General features: G+C 42.3%; 1 protein-coding gene across 1 annotated transcript in view; it reads right to left on the bottom strand.

Annotated features, from left to right (window-relative positions):
* The window catches only part of LOC118364431 (lamin-A-like), a 30,199-nt gene extending 25,288 nt beyond the window's left edge, over positions 1-4,911 (bottom strand). Inside the window, exon 1 of the mRNA XM_035745960.2 lies at positions 4,746-4,911. Within this exon, the coding sequence (XP_035601853.1) occupies positions 4,746-4,822 (77 nt within the window). The 5' untranslated portion in view covers positions 4,823-4,911. The remainder of the gene's footprint in view (positions 1-4,745) is intronic.
* Between the last annotated feature and the right edge of the window lie 13,026 nt (positions 4,912-17,937).

Raw genomic sequence — 17,937 nt, 5'->3', positions numbered from 1 at the left:
TGGTTATTCTGGTGTGTGTGTGTGTGTGTGTGTGTGTTGATGGAGAGTGTGGGCATGGCATTGGACAGGCCCAGTAGCTATGGGAGTACCCTGGTGAAGCTCTAGCAGTGGAAAGGGCCTGTAATTTTGTGGCCTTCTCTCTCTGAGTCACATATCCCAGCACAAACAGCTCACTGTGTTCAGCGCTGCCCCCTTTTTTTTTACCCCTTCCTCTCTCCCATTTCTCTCCCTCCCTCCCGCTCACTGTTCTTGCTCCTTAGGCATTCCCCCTAAAAAGTGGTGGGAAAAGTACCTAATTGTCATACTTGAGTACTATATAAATAGTAAAGTAATGTAAAGACACTCCAAAAAACTACTTAAGTAGTACTTAAAAGTATGTTTACATATGTACTTTACACCACTTCCCCTAACAAACAACAAGCTTGTTCCAAATGAAGTATTCACCCCAAACTCTTATACTGGACATTGGACTATACTAAAAAAGCAGCAAATAGCCAACTCTTTGGGTGGACTGCATCTGTGCCTGAACCATAGAGGACTCAAAAAAACATAGTACTAAGAAGCTACTACAGGGTTTGCTTCAAATTGAGGCGGCAGGTAGCCTAGTGGTTTTAGCGTTGGGCCAGTAACCGAAAGGTTGCTAGAGCGAATCCCCGAACTGACATGGTAAAAATCTGTCGTTCTGCCCCTGAACAACTGATGGCCTGCTCCTAGGCCATCATTGTAAATAAGAATTTGTTCTTAACGGACTTGCCAAGTCAAATAAAATGTTACATAAAAATTCACTTCATTTTTTGTACCCGCACAAATAATATAACCATATAACCCTTTGGGTTAACAATAGTAGGACCGAGACAATACCAGAATCACAATACTCATTAGTATCATGGCAAGGAAACCAAACACAAAATGTATTTGAACTCTTTAGGAAAACAGCCCTAATTTCAGAAACAAACATTATGTCATCCAGAGAAACAGTTATTTATTTTCCGAACTATAGCACATAATATTTTACATACAGTTGAAGTTGGAAGTTAACATACACTTAGGATGGAGTCATTAAAACTAATTTTTCAACCACTCCACAAATGTCTTGTTAACAAACTATAGTTTTGGCAAGTCGGTTAGGACATCTACTTTGTGCATGACACAAGTCATTTTTCCAACAATTGTTTACACACAGATTATTTCACTTATAACTCACTGTATCACAATTCCAGTGGGTCAGAAGTTTACATACACTAAGTTGACTGTGCCTTTAAACAGCTTGGAAAATTCCAGAAAATTATGTCATGGCTTTAGAAGCTTCTGATAGGCTATTTGACATAATTCGAGTAGATTGGAGGTGTACCTGTGGATGTATTTCAAGGCCTACCTTCAAACTCAGTGTCTCTTTGCTTGACATCATGGGAAAATCAAAAGAAATTAACCAAGACCTCAGAAAGAAAATTGTAGACGTCCACAAGTCTGGTTCATCCTTGGGAGCAATTTCCAAATGCCTGAAGGTACCACGTTCATCTGTACAAACAATAGTACGCAAGTATAAACACCATGGGACCACGCAGCCGTCATACCGCTCAGGAAGGAGACGCTTTCTGTCTCCTAGAGTTGAACGTACTTTGGTGTGAGAAGTGCAAATCAATCCCAGAACAACAGCAAAGGACCTTGTGAAGATGCTGGAGGAAACAGGTACAAAAGTATCCATATCCACAGTAAAAACAAGTCCTACATCATCATAACCTGAAAGGCCACTCAACAAGGAAGAAGACACTGCTCCAAAACAGCCATAAAAAAAGTCAGACTATGGTTTACAACTGCACATGGGGACAAAGATCGTACTTTTTGGAGAAATGTCCTCTGGTCTGATGAAACAAAAATAGAACTGTTCGGCCATAATGACCATAATTATGTTTGGAGGAAAAAGGGGGGGGGCTTGCAAGCCGAAGAATACCATCTCAACCGTGAAGCACAGGGGTGGCAACCTCATGTTGTGGGGTGATTTGCTGCAGGAGGGACTGGTGCACTTTACAAAATAAATGGCATCATGAGGGAGGGAAATTATGTGGATATATTGAATCAACATCTCAAGACATCAGTCAGGAAGTTAAAGCTTGGTCGCAAATTGGTCTTCCAAATGGACAATGACCCCAAGCATACTTCCAAAGTTGTGGCAAAATGGCTTAAGGACAACAAAGTCAAGGTATGGGAGTGGCCATCACAAAGCCCTGACCTCAATCCTATAGAATGTTTGTGGGCAGAACTGAAAAGGTGTGAGCAAGCAAGGAGGCCTACAAACCTAACTCAGTTACACCAGCTCTGTCAGGAGGAATGGGCCAAAATTCACCCAACTTATTGTGGGAAGCTTGTGGGAGGCTACCCGAAACATTTGACTCAAGTTAAACAATTTAAAGGCAAAGCTACCAAATACTAATTGAGTGTGTGTAAACTTCTGAACCACTGGGAATGTGATGAAAGAAATACAAGCTGAAATAAATCATTCTCTCTATTATTCTGACATTTCACATTCGTAAAATAAAGTGCTGATCCTAACTGACCTAAAACAGGTCATTTTTCTAGGATTAAATGTCAGGAATTGTGAAAAACTGAGTTTAAATGTACTTGGCTAAGGCGTATGTAAACTTCCGACTTCAACTGTATATCAGGTTTTAAAGGACCAAAGACTGTTCTGCTTCGTGTTCTCATTTTTGCCATGTAAAAAAAAAAAATATGATACTGGTATCCTCACAGCCCTAAACAGAGAGATCAGACTTTTGGATGAAGGCTGTTGCTTGATGTAAAACCAACACACAAAGCGGGTCCTCTGAAATCCAGGGTCAGGAGTGAATGCTCTAACTCTCTGAGGCACTCATCCAGTCAACAGGCAGGAACAGGAATGACAGCCTGTGATGCAACTTACGAGACATGACAGGCAACCTGTGGCATGTTAACTCTGCAATCAGCCCTTTCTTTCTGCTTCATTCTCTTTCCATTCCCCTATAGCATTCCAAGAGGGCAGCAAAAAAAACAAGACACTGTTGAGCAATCTAAATGTTTTCTTTTTTAGGAATGAGATACTCGATTGAATGCTGATGCACTACGTACAGGATGTGGCTGGGGTTAAAGCATCAATTTAGACAAGTGTGTCTGGGTAAACTTCATCTAATATTTGTATCTGGACACTTTGTTTACCTGGAACTTTTCCTTATTGTAGGCTACTACCACTTTTAGTCTTAATCTTTACTACACTACTCACTGTTTAGCACATGACCTCATGTGAATCCTTAAAGAGATGGGTGGGCCTGGTTTAAGAGGATGTGAACAATACTGAATGGGTGTAGACAAAGGAAAGCTCTCCAGTAGGTACCAAAATATTCAAAGGCCCTTTGCTCAAAAGTGATTTTACAAGCATAACATTCAAAGCAGAATTACTTTCCCATAGTTCCTAAAAAAAATGCTGTGCGTGATATATAATTTTGTAGCTTCGAGTCTCTACTTTTATCCAAAGTAAAAAACACAATTTCAAATTTTGCTACATAAGACCGAATCCAGGTGGTGAGTCACATATCATCTAAGGCCACAGTAAAACTGCAACTAGTAATCAAAGTATGGAATATTCACCCTTAACAGTAGTATCACTTGTTACATTTCTCACTGCAAGGCATATCCTAGTTTATTTCATACTTCCACCTTGGTTTATTTTGTGTTAGCTTATGAAATGAACAAATGGCTACAGAAAATCATTTGACATGCAGCTGAGACAGGTTGCTATTAGGCTGTTTGCTCAGGTGTAATTTTTGTGACCAGGATCAATCTCTACAAAGTTAAACAAAAATACATGTAAAGATACATTAGCCTACTTTGTATTAAAGTTTCACTGTATGCTAAAATTGTTTATACTCTGTTGTATGAATGGCTTTTGATGCATTGTCCGACTAGTATTAACTGTAAATCCTTTACCCTCAGGGGAAGAATGGCAGGCTTCACTTCAGATGCTCTACTCTTCTGCTCCTGATTTACAAAGTGTATCAGCAGAGTACAGTAGGACTACATTGGCAGACGATGTGCTAACTTTGTTTTGTACAGGCATCCTCCCTTTGGGTGGGTCCAAAAGATACAGGACCACAAGGGACAAAGGATCAAGCCCAAGGTCCCATTTAGCATAATTAGGAACATGATGTGATTATGAAGTGTCCCATAGGAACAGATAAAGAGGGTATAGGGCTCAAAATGGAAAAGAACTCCAATGTGCCTCTTCCTAATCCTAACCACTTGTTTTAATGGCTGGCTGAATATCTAGTGAATGACTACTGAGGCTGATGAGCAGGCCCAAAATATGGGTTGGGAATTTAATGTAATTCATCTCTCATAATTCGCCAAAAAAATTATGAATCTCTCATAATTCGCAAAAAAAGTAATTCATCTCATCATTCCATTCGTCTGGAATGGACATTTTGGTAGGTAGTACTTGACGTTTGAGAGACACGTGGCCGCGCCCCCTGCCTTCAGTTATCCATCCAGTCAAGACAATTATTCCTCCTTCAGTAAACACAGGCAGAAACAAAGGCATAGGCGCCACCCACCGGCCAACTGTTGATGAGAACTCTGACTGACGTGAAGTGCAGGAATGACATTTTAGGAAACATATTATAGAAGGAAAAATTGTGACGGAAACATGCTGATTGAAAACAGCAAACCATTTCACCTCAACAGAATATGACCAGATTGGCTTCTATGGTAAAACTTACCACAACCAGTTGGGGACTTTTTGGTTTGTTGACTGATGAAAGAAAGTCACTTCAAAAACATACGCATTTGTCACCATTAAGTGAAATGTAAGTAGCCTACAATTGGTTTGAAATACTGATGTAGCCTAATTATAAACTGCCTGGCATACGGTGTTACAGCCATCTGCAAATTTGATTTAATTACGTTGCTGCGCCCGCTAAAGTCTTCTTCTCTGGTATCATGGCGTTTGCTCATTTTGTTTGTGCATGCCGCCACCTGCTGTGCGGTAGTGTGGTCAATCACGTTATATTCATTTTGTGACACAAAAATAAAAAAGGAAGGGGGAAAAGGAAAAAAACGTCACCACGAACCCTGCACCTATAAACAGGTGTGTAGTGCTGAAGAAGCTTTTTCATTGTGAGAATAGACAGGAAATTAATTATTATAAATTCTGAATCAATTATATTCAATTACCACAAAAATTCCATGAAAAATAATAGAGTGACAAACCAAAGAGATCCACAGTGGAGGTGTGGAAATCTTGGTTTCAAACAGGGAAATAGTTCCAATAGTTTTTTCAGCGTTAATTTTTCCCACAGGGAATTTTAGAAACACTTAAAAGGGGGCTTTATTTCGTGTAGTCTTACCCTGGCGTGAATTTTTGATAACCATGTAAATCTCTCCCAGACAAGGTGATGTTTACCAATATTTTCTGCTCTATTTACTATCAGATTCAAAAATGCTAATTAGCATCAAAGTTGACATCATGCAATTTACATGGTTACACATATTTACAGTTATCAAAACCGCTGAAAAACATTCCCACTGCATGATGCTGCCACCACCATGCTTCACCGTAGGGATGGTGCCAGGTTCCCTTCACACATGATGCTTGGCATTCAGGCCAAAGAATCTTGTTTCTCATGGTCTGAGAGTTCTTTAGGTTCCTTTTGGCAAACTCCAAGCGGGCTGTTATGTGCCTTTTACTGATGAGTGGCTTCCGTCTGGCCACCCTACCAAAATGCTTGGTGTGGAGTGATTGGTGGAGTGCTGCAGAGATGGATGTCCTTCTGGAAGGTTCTCCACAGAGGAATTGTGGAGCTCCCTAACCAAGGCCCTTCTCCACCAATTGCTCAGTTTGGCCAGGCAACCAGCTCAAGGAAGAATCTTGGTGGTTCCAAACATCTTCCATTTAAGAATGATGGAGGCCACTGGGTTCTTTGGGACCTTCAATGCTGCAGACATTTTTTTGGTACCCTTCCCCAGATCTGTGCCTCGACACAATTCTGTCTCGGAGCTCTACGGACAATTACTTCAACCTCATGGCTTGTTTTTTGTGCTCTGACATGCACTGTGGAAACCTATATAGACAGGTGTGTGCCTTTCCAAATCATGTCAAATTAATTGAATTTACCACAAGTGTACTCCAATCAAGATGTAGAAACATCTCAAGGATGATCAATGGAAACAGGATGTACCTGAGCTCAATTTCGAGTCTCATAGCAAAGGGTCTAAATACTTATGTAAATCGATTATTTCTGTTTGTTATTTTTAATACATTTGCTAAAATAAAAAATGTAAACTGTTTTCACTTTGTCATTATGGGATATTGTGTGTAGATTAATGAGAACATTTTTAAAAATCTATTTAGAATAAGGCTGTAACGTAACAAAATGTGGAAAAAGGGAAGGGGTCTGAATAATTTTCGAATGCACTGTAAATATGTAGGCTACAGCGGGCTAGGTAGTGTAAATTATGGTTTCTTCCCTGTCTTCTCTCGGTGGTGAGAATGATGAAAAACAGTAGGCTACATGTGTGTACTGCGAAGGCCCGTTGAAAAAAAATCTTAATTCAACTTTGATGTTCAATAAAACTTCAAGACCCCCTCTTGTGCAGGGCCTGTTCTAGCTTGGTATGTCAGGGTGGGAAATTGGAAATGTGAATCGGGCCAAGATGGAGGTAATAATGGATTTAGATTATAGTCCAATGAGATGCATGAATAGGCTACACCACACCAAAAGCTTGATTTTATGGTCGTTTTAAAATGAATTGCCTGCAAATTATGTTGATGATTAAATCTATGCAAATAAATTCTATGAATTGATCATTCACCTCTGTTTTATTTTATTCTGTAATAGGGTATATTGTAACCATGTGTTCAAGCAAATTAAATCAAAGTTCATTTAGCGCTGTCCTTTTAGAACTACCAAGGGTGCTCCAATCATTTAAAATCACAATCATCATTATCTGTTGGCTATACCTAATAGTCCTGCTCATCACTTATTATATTATTACGAATAGAAGATTATCACTTTTCACAATGGTGCTCGTTTAGTAAAGTTAGGTCAAAGCTGAATCACTGTCTCGCAAGATCACATAACAGAACCGAATATAATAGCATAGCATATCTACAACGTTAGTGTTACACAAAAACACCTCCTTATTTCAAACTAGATTTTAGGATGGTTAGCTGAAGCTAACCATCCTAACCAACAACAAAACATCCTATGCCAAAACTCAACAGAGCCACTGGGAAGGATATATGCTTTCATTGAAACAAAATACAAGAAAGGCTAATAGTTTGATGACACCATCTACTCTAATTCACTCACGAAAGAGTAATTCAAGAAGATCGAAATGCATTGGTAATTCCCATGAAACTGGTTGAGATCAATCAAATGATTGACGTGCAGATGCAGTTTCACCAGTAAAATGTGAAGATTAATCATCTAACTGATCCTACACCGGGCCAATGGCCAGGTAGGACGGGACTCTTACGTTCAACAAACCTTGTAACTCTTCTGCAGTAAAACCTTGTACACCCAAGTACTTCTCTGCAGCTGCCACCACAACATCTATGTTCCATTTCTGCAGTACAGTTGATAACCATGGCAATGAACACTAAGAAGCCAACCTTACTGAAGCACAAATTCGTATCACTCTGTATTGACCCTAGGCCTACTACTCACACTTGACCCATCATCCTCTACTCTTTTCACTGTCTCAGCATACAACACTTTCTGTTCTACTCTAACCCTGGCAACCTCAACCTGTCTTTCTCGCACCGGGCACATCTGATCCCCAGCAACATGGGCACCCCGACAATTGACACACAGTTTTTTACACCGATACTACACATTCCTTCGTCCCATGCCCTCCTACACACTTCTGACATCTTGGAATCTCCTTCCTACACACTGCTGCAACATGATCATAAGCTTGGCATCTCTAACACCTTAATGTGTTCGGCACAAAAGCTCTCACTGGATAACTACATATCTTTACATTATTTTATCAGGTCTGCTTCAAAACTCAAAAGGACAGACAATGTAATGTCTTCTCAGTTTCACCACAAGGACTGCACCTCACAAAAATGGCGGGCATCACAGAAACAGGGAATTTTCTATTTCAGTTGTCTAATCTCAACAATTAATGCCACCCAAGTAATCACTCCTTTCAAAGGTGTACTGCTCCGGAGAGCAAAGCAAGTCACAGGTCTTGTCCCTAGTCATGTGACATGAAGAGTCTGCTTCCTCTGGACGGAAGAAACACAGAAAATCGTCACGTCCACTTCGAGCTACCTTCTGTCATGTCTGCTCCCACTCCCCTCTCTGGCACTCGAGGGTGCCAGGCGGCCCATCATTACACACACCTGTCACCATCGTTACGCGCATCAGCACTTCATGGGACTCACCTGGACTCTATTACTTTATTGATTGCCTCCCCTATATCTGTCACTTCCTCAGTTTCTTCCCCGTGTCTGCATTAATGTTGTTTTGTTCCCCCTGTCCAGACGCGGTTCTTATTTTGTTCTATGTCCGTTTGTCCATAAAATATTCACTCCCTGTACTTGCTTCTCGTCTCCCAGCGTCTGTCCACACAGAATGCAGAAACCAACATTGCAAGCATCAGGGAGTTTAATTTTTTTTTGGGGGGGGGGGTTGGTTACGTCGGGTCCGGGTGCCACTGCCGAAGGAACCAGGGGTGCCTCAGCTGGCTCGTCAGGCTTCCATGCCTTAGCTGGCTCTAGAGGTTTTCTTGCCTCGGTTGGCTCGGCAGGCTCCCATCCTACGTCATGCCTCAGCCGGCTCATCGGGCTCCCACGCCTCAGCCGGCTCATCAGGCTCCCATCCCACATCATGTCTCAGCTGACTCGTCGGGCTCCCACGCCTCAGCAGGCACGTCAGGCTCCCATGCCTCAGCCGGCTCATCGGGCTCCCAAGCCTCAGCTGGCTCGTCGGGCTTCCACACTGCAGGCAAGCCCGTCAGGCTCGCCCAGGTGGGACGTCAGGTACTGACACGCCTGCTCCTGTTCTCCTCTCTGGCGCTCGAGAGCACCATGTCGCCCATCATCACGCACACCTGTCACCATAGTTAGGCGCATCAGCGCTTCATGGGACTCACCTGGACGCAATTACTTTATTGATTGCCTCCCCTATATCTGTCACTTCCTCAGTTTCTTCCCCATGTCTGCATTAATGTCATTTTGTTCCCGGTTCAGACGCTGTTCTTGTTTCGTTATATGTCCGTTTATCCATTAAATCTTCACTCCATATGTACTTGCTTCTCGTCTCCCAGCATCTGTCCTCACACCTTCACCTATTTAAAAGTACCCAACTTATTTTCTACCCAGCCTAAGGCTACATATGGATCAGCCAAAAGGCAGGGATCCACTTTCTCTAAAAACTTTCCTCCCACTGGTCCCTGAAGTGGCAGGTAGTAGATTACGTAAAAATACTTTGTAACTAGTTCAAATTCCAATTCAAGAGGCGAGCACCCTGACTGAATTGTCGATCATTTCACAGTAAAACAGTTTGTTTTTAATAGAAAATGGGGTTAAATATAAGGCAGATTATCTGTAGGCAAGCTATGTGTGTTTCTTAGTTTAAGTTAAGACTTTCTTCAATTATCAGCCAACGTAGTAGGCTACGGCATCTGGGTTCGGTTTCTGATCTGGGCCCGAAATCCCATGGTAGGTCTGGGCCCGGTTTCCAAAGAGCATCTTAAGGCTAAGTTCAGTGTTAGAACCATAACATCCTATGATTCTAAGATGAATTTAGCCTTAAGATGCTTTTTGGAAACCGGGCCCATATCACCATGGGTCAAGGGCAAGGCCAGACAGAGGAGGTGAGATGACATTTTCACTTTTTCCCATTGCACTGATCAATTAGCATTATAACAGCATTTGGTGTCATCCGATTTCCATAAATGCAATAACTGAAATCTATCCATAATGTTGTTTGAAACAAGGGTCTGGATTATTTAATATACCTAATTTAAATGCCAGAAAATGATGACCATGCCCATAGAATTGAAAGAAAAAATGTATGAATACAGAATCTGCATTAATATTGATACTGGAGGCTACATTGATTACTTTATTACCTACATTTATCTGTGGTTTTCTTTCGTTTTCGTAACGGGTCGCTAAACAACCTATGGGAACTCCACACGATGTGTAATATGTGCAGGGTCACAAAGCCTTGGCACACACATCCATGGTCTCACATCACCTCTCCGAGTTGGGACTAACAATTCACTCGGAAAAGAGTTATCTAGTCCCCACTCAATGTGTGCACTTTCTGGGCTTGACATTGAACAATCAAATCTTTCGAGAAACACTCTCCAGAAAGAGTGGTATCTTTGACAAATTGTCTTTCAACATTCAAACTGAGAAAACAGGTGACAGCACTAGAGAGTCATAGGCTCCAAGGACGCCTAGCTGCTGCAGTCCATTTCGTACCATTAGGCTTGCTCCACATGCGGCCAATACAGCATTGGTATGACAGAAGGGACAAACACAAAACGCTGGCAATTTCAATGAGTTTCTGGAGAGCAATACAATGGTGGCCCCTAGCATTTCAAACTCCAAGTGGAGTTCTCCTAGGTGCAGTTCACAACCAGATGTGACATAGACGCAGGGAGTCAGGAAGCAGGTGCAGTCGGTGAGTTTAACCAGAATGAACATAGAGAGAATACAAAAACAGGAGAAGCGTCTGAACATGAAAACAGAAACAATACTGCCTAATGGGTGATACAACGGAGTGCTAGATAAAGTGGAAGTAATCAGGGTAGTGATGAAGTCCAGGTGTGCCTAATGATGAGTTGCCAGGACCGGGAGTTAGTAGACCGGCGATGTCGAGTGCCGGAGCGGGGGAGCAGGAGTAGACATGACACCGGGTTACTATGACCACAGATGCCTCCCTACAGGGATGAGGAGCAGTCTTGAACCAGTCAGTGGTCCATGATGTATGGTCAGCACCATGGACAATGCCTCACATCAACGTACTGGAGCTCAATGCGGTTCACCTTGCATTCTGGCACTTCCTCCCAGTACTGAGAGGACAACATGTACTGATATGGACAGACAACACATCCGTGGTTGCACACATCAACCACCGGGGCGGACTGAGGTCAATGGCACTGCACCAGATAACAAAGGTGATACACCTGCCAGGGGTGGAGAATCAGGCAGCAGACCTTCTCTCCAGAGGAGGCCCTCTTCCTTCAGACTAGAGGATACAGCCCACAGTAGTGGAGAAGATCTGGGTGCGTTTCGGAAGGGCCATCGTCGATCTGCTCGCATCGCAAGACTCAACCTATTGTCCTATTTGGTTCTCAATAAAGGGTCAACCAGGCCGCCTCGGCCACACAGATGGCCAAGGGGGCTGCTGTATGCGTTTCCACCAATTCTCTTGCTCCCTCAGGTCTTGAGAAAGATCAGTCTCATGAGCGAGTCAGTTCTACTTGTTGCTCCACATTGGCCACAGCAGCACTGGTTTTCAGACATTGTATAACTGACAACCTCCCAACCATGGGAACTCCCTCTTCGAGCGGACCTCCTGTCACAAGCGAACGGCAAGCTTTGGCACCCCAAACCCAGCATACTGAAGTTGTGGGTGTGGCCTCCAAACGTGACCGCCTTGTAGCTGCAGTGTTGCCCTCCTTGGTAATTGATACAATTCAGGCAGCCAGAGCATCCTCTACGCCAAGCCTAGGCAAATTCAGTCCTTGGGGGCCTGATTGGTGTCACACTTTTACCCCAGCCCCAACTAACACACCTGACTCCAATAATCAACTAATCATGATATTCAGTTAAAAATTAAATTCGTTTAAATCAGCTGTGTTTGCTAGGGATGGGGGAAAAGTGTAACACCAATCAGGCCCCTGAAGGACTGGAATTGCCCAGGCCTGCTCTACGTGAACCCTGTATTCCTAAAAGTGGAGGGTGTTCAGGAGGTGATGTGTCGACCATACAGAATCGCCATCTTCCTGACCAATTTCTGTCATTTTGACTTTCCTCCAGGAGCTTATGACTGCAGGGAAGTCCCCATCTACATTGAAGGTGTATATGGAAGCCATCTCTATGGGTCATGACCAGATTGTGGTTGCATCATCATGGGCACACCCTCTAGTATCGCAATTCATGAAAGGTGCCCACAGGCTACGGCCCCCCAAGGCTCCTTCAGTACCCTCATGGGAGTCAGGTGTTGTCCTACTATCACTTATGGGCCCACCATTTGAGCCACTCTTCACTTGAGCTATGTGAGCTCTCAGTCAAGACTGACAAAACCAGTATTATTTCCTAATGTGCTTTCATCATCACATGCTAACCAGCCCTTAATCATAGCAGCATTTCAACCACCTCCCCACTTCTCACAGGAGAGTTGTGAGTTGCATTCACTTTGCCCGGTTAGGGCATTGAGTGCCTATCTTGCTACAACAAGAACTGTTTGTCAAACAGAACAGCTTTTTGTGTGTTATCGGGCTAACACCAAAGGGGAAGCAGAGACTGGCACATTGGATTACCAATGCAGTGTCAAAATCACACGCTGCAGCAAGTAGACCAACTCCAGACAGCCACTTCATGGGCACTGTTTAGAGGGGTTTCACTGGACTCTATATGTGCTGCTGCAAGTTGGGCAACAACCATGACTTTCATGAGGAACTAAAGACTCAATGTTATGTCCATACCATCAGTGGCGTCTCTGGACACTGCATGCTCTTTGAACACAGATAACTGAACACACCGTGAACCTTGTACTTATCAACCATCATTGAGAAAATGAATACAGAGGTCGTCTAGTCTTGGTGCTGTTGCACCCAATTGAAGCCTCATGTTGTAAGTTCTAGCTTTCAGCTTGCGTGTGTATACGGTTGTATACCACAGTTGAAATTTTGTGTTACCCTGTTGAGTAATTATATTATGTTGCATCCTGTGGGGGATATAAGGACATCCCAGGGACTCATCTGGAATAAGTTAAATGGTGAGTCATCCCTCTCTGTTGTTCGAAAGATCTCTTTGGTACAGCCTTTCCCATAGGTCGTTTGGTGACCAGTTACGAAAATGAAAGAGAATGGTGGATTATGGATGTAACCTTGGTTCTCTGAGTAGAGTAATGGGTCACCAAGCTTTCATGTCGTTCCTCCACCTCCGTGGAGTTCAAGTGATGTAATAGACTGTATGTCACACTGCCTTTTATAATGATAGGTCACGTAGGTACAGTAAGGGTGTGGCGTGACTTTAGATGTATACATATTTGATATTAAGCATCTAAATCACATCCCGTGAAGGGGAAGGAGTTCCCATAGGTCATTTGGCGGCCCCTTATTCTACTCAGAGAACCAAAGTTACATCTGTAACCCAACTTTCTATGTATGTACACTGCTTTGTTAGGCATTATGACTTTGTTCACCTAGAAAAAACACACAAAAAGACCAGAAAAAGTACAATAGGTTAAAGTAACTGTCAGTGGTGTAAAGTACTTAAGTACAAATAGTTTAAAGTACTACTTAAGCAGTTTTTGGGGGTATCTGTACTTTACTATTTATATTTTTGACTACTTTTACTTCACTACATTCCTGAAGAAAATATTGTACTCTTTACTCCATACATTTTCCTTGACACCCAAAAGTACTCTTTACATTTTGAATGCTTAGCAGGACAGGAAAATAGTCCAATTCACGCCCTAATCAACCGAACATACTATATCATCCCTACTGCCTCTGATCTGGCGGACTCATTAAACCAACATGCTTTGTTTGTAAATGATGAGTGTTGGAGTGTGGTTTGCTTAATATAAAGCATTTTAAATGATTTATACTTTTACTTTCAATACTTAAGTATATTTTAAACCAAATACTTTTAGACTTTTACTCAAGTACAATTTTACTGGGTGACTTTTACTTTTACTTGATTCATTTTCTATTAAGGTATCTTTAACTTTTACTCAAGTATGACAGTTGGGTACTTTTTCCACCACTGGTGTCACGCCCTGACCTTAGAGAGCCGTTTTATTTCTCTATTTGGTTAGGTCAGGGTGTGTGGTGGGGTGGGCATTCTATGTTCGATTTTCTATGTTTTTGTTTTTTGTTTATTTTGGCCGGGTATGGTTCTCAATCAGGGACAGCTGTCTATCGTTGTCTCTGATTGGGAACCATACTTAGGTAACCCTTTTTCCCACCTGTCTTTGTGGGTAGTTTACTTTGTTAGAGGCATCATAGCCTAAGTTAAGCTTCACGGTCATGTCGGTGTTTTGTTGGCGACATTTACCTAATTAACATAAATGTATGCTCACCCAGTGAGACACCTTGGTCTCCTTCTTACGACGCCTGTGACAACTGGTAACTGTCCAGTGAAAGTCTCCATTTAAATGTTTTATATTCTGTTAACTCTGTTCTGTTAACTCATAACCCCAAATAATGAAAGCATAAAGTGGGAAAAAACACTTGTATCTCAAACAGACCATTTAAAAAAATGCTTGCTAGTTCCTCATAGAGAATGATGTCATCCTCAGCTGGCCAATCAGCGGTCTACTGTCAATAATATTGTTTATGATCAGTATATGCCCACACCATTCTGTTGTTGAGGTACTCCCGAAACATTTCAAATATAATCAAATTGTATTTGTCACAAGAGCCGAATAGAACATGTGTAGACTTTACTGTGAAATGCTTATTTACGAGCCCTTTCCCAACAATGCAGTGTTAAAAGTAAGAAAAATGTATAAGTAATAATAAAAATGTGCTAAATAAAACAAGGAAAATAGTAACACAATAAAACAACAATAACGAGTCTTTATGCAAGGAGTACCGGTACCGAGTCAATGTGCAGGGGTATGAGGTAGTTGAGGTAATTGAGGTAATATGTACATGTAGGTAGGGATAAAAGTGGATCGGCAATCAGGATAGATAATAAACAGAGTAGCAGCAGCGCATGTGAGGAGTGTGAAAGAGTATAAAAAACTGTCTGTGTGTGTTTGGCGTCAATGTGGATGTGTGTGTGTGTGTGTGTGAGTGTGTGTGTGTGTGTGTGTGTGTGTGTGTATGTGTGTGTGTGTGTGTGTTTGGCGTCAATGTGGATGTGTGTGTGTGTGTGTGTGTTGGAGTGTCAGTGTAGTATGTGTGGTGAGTGTGTCGGTAGAGTCTAGTGAGTGTGCATATAGCCAGTGACAAAAATATGTATACAAAAAACATAGAAAAACGTATTATTAACATATTTCATTACTGTTTTTTGAAAGGAAAACAATTGTACACATTGTAATTAACTATAGGCCATATTTGATATCAATCTGACTTCAGTCTCTTATGGGTGATGTCATTAGAGAGTGGAAAACATGAGGTGAGGTGAACCGTACTCATCACTAGGTGTGTCACTACCTGCTGAGCATCGATGTGATCAGTTTGCTAAGAGAGAGAGGGGGGGGGTGACCTAATACCCAAGAAAAGCGATGAAGTCATAGCCACCTGACTCATATTCCCAGCTGAGACCAGTTTTCCCAATCTCCATAAGCCTGTGTGTGTGTGTGTGTGTGTGTGTGTGTGTGTGTGTGTGTGTGTGTGTGTGTGTGTGTGTGTGTGTGTGTGTGTGTGTGTGTGTGTGTGTGTGTGTGTGTGTGTGTGTGTGTGTGTGTGTGTGTGTGTGTGTGTGTGTGTGTGTGTGTGTGTGTGTGTGTGTGTGTGTGTGTGTGTGTGTGTGTGTGTGTGTGTGTGCGCAAGAGAGAAAGTGAGTGAGTGTATGCCTGTCCAGGGAGTTGTTGGGGAGGATCATGCCTTTAATAGCGAAAGACGGTGTTGAATAAACCTTGGTGTGGATATGTTTGTCACACCAATCCTACCACTCTCCTGTTACAAACACATTCCCTCACATACAGTAAATGGAGCTTGCCTTGTAGTGAGAGAAACACATTAACAGCTTCACTCACAAAGAAGTTTTATGGGGCTGTATTTATGGATTGCCGTTCATTGAGAAAATGCTGCCGTTTCATTGACAACTTCTAGTGTTCAGGGAAAAAACACAATCATGTGGATAAAGTCAAAGATGCAAATAAAACCAGTAAGGACCAGGTTTAAGTGAATAACATATTGATAAGTGTCATGTTTGTCTAAGTCAAGATAACTGATTATGGTTTATGTGAAATAATCTGCAATATTAAACTGATCCTCTTACAGAGGATTCTATTGCCGTCTTGTCTGCACAAAGCTGATGCAATGCAGGGCATTTTAGGCTATATTCAGCTTAGAATGAGATATTAGTGCAAGATATGACATGGTGTCATCATATGCCGGAGGAGTTACGTCATCCACATGTGCTGGTTCACTGTATGACATCAGCATTTGGCGCCAGGCCAACATCTCCATTGTGCTCATAGCATCATTCAGGAGACAGCGGGGCACCAAACATGTCATGAAAGGACATCTGGACATGAAAATCAAAGGGATGCCCCTTGGGGGTTTCTTAAAGACGTCTTTACACTCCATTAAGTCCACTTTGAAAGACAGACACTGTCCATAGGTGGATACGGTGTTTGCATGAGTTGTTGGACAAAGAGATTGTTGTCTGTCTCTGTGGCACAGTAAACCAAAGCACCTCCCCACAGATGCAGCTTCCCTTTCAGAGGGTGCAGAAGGGAGACAGGCATAATCAAACAGCCAGATGGTCAAGATCATTGAGAGTTTTTTATGTGGGCATGTAACATGACCTCAGCACTCTGGGTTTTATCAAGCATCCTCCATACACGCACAGCTGATGAGTTTGTACACTCAAACTACTAGGTAATAACATCTGGATGTAAACCAGGCCTGCTGTGTCTGACCTTTTAGCGGCATACTGTGTGAAACTTGTACTGGGTGGGGTCAGATCAGGATCCCTAAATGTAGGTTTATAGAGAGAAATAATGTAAGGAATATAGTATCATCACAAACAGGCCCATAACCCAGAGCCCCAGACACCCAGACAGCTTGGGGTGGGGGGGAAAGATTATCCCTGATCTGTCCTCTTTATTGATTGGGCCTTGGGCTCTCTGCAGACCCCATTAATGGAGGCAGATGACCTCTTGGACAACACTGGCTCTGTGTGTCACTGAGAAGCTGTTCCTGCTCCAGCGTCTGCCACAAAGCCTCTCCCCCATCCTCACTCTCCCCAGCCCTCAAGCCTCTCTGCTCGGATAGGGGGATACAGACCCCCTCCCCCAGTCCTTTATTCATCCGCAGCAATCCGGCTGTTGGTGCTGTTGTTGTCATAGAGGCCTTGGGGTTAGGTGGACTAATACAGGGTTTTTAATCCTGTATTCCTTTGTACATATTAGTTCCCCTCTCCTCATGGGCCAGCCTTGGGAGAGCACCCCTTTCTGATTAGCACCCAGGGCAGGTGTCAGAGTCTAGACTCTCTAGACTATGATTATGCACAGGTACACCTGAACTGACCTTTGTTGTGACAGTGTCTTTCAACACATGACATAGCCTACTCATCTGTAGCGACTCAGTCAGTGTCTCATGTGAACAGAAGAGAAAGTTGAGGGATAAAAAAAAAAATGTTTGAACTATTTACAAATTAATTGCAGAGATTATGGATGAAAAAATGAGCTCATCTGCAGACTCAGGCACATTTACAGTACATTAATGTGAACACTGGAACATTTACTGATTAATGTGAACTGTCCCTGTTAAATAAATGGCATATAACTAAATAAATCATTTATCAAATAATGATTTATTGAGTAATTGTTTCTCAGTTTCATACATACTCAAATTGTAATGGTTGTAAAAACAATTATGGCGTAAACATCATCATGGTTATAAATGAGTGTTTTATCAATGTATTAGGCTAAACATTCAATATGAACATGTAATACTGCTGGATTACCACATTATTAGGTATAGTTATTGTATAGGGATTTGTGCCCATGAAATTAGTGGCAGACTGTCTGATCA

This window comes from Oncorhynchus keta, chromosome 31 (assembly GCF_023373465.1).
Source record: "Oncorhynchus keta strain PuntledgeMale-10-30-2019 chromosome 31, Oket_V2, whole genome shotgun sequence".
In the NCBI taxonomy this organism is placed as follows: domain Eukaryota; kingdom Metazoa; phylum Chordata; class Actinopteri; order Salmoniformes; family Salmonidae; genus Oncorhynchus; species Oncorhynchus keta.
Note: the sequence above shows the minus strand (reverse complement) of the source record. Positions and strands in the feature narration are given on the sequence as shown.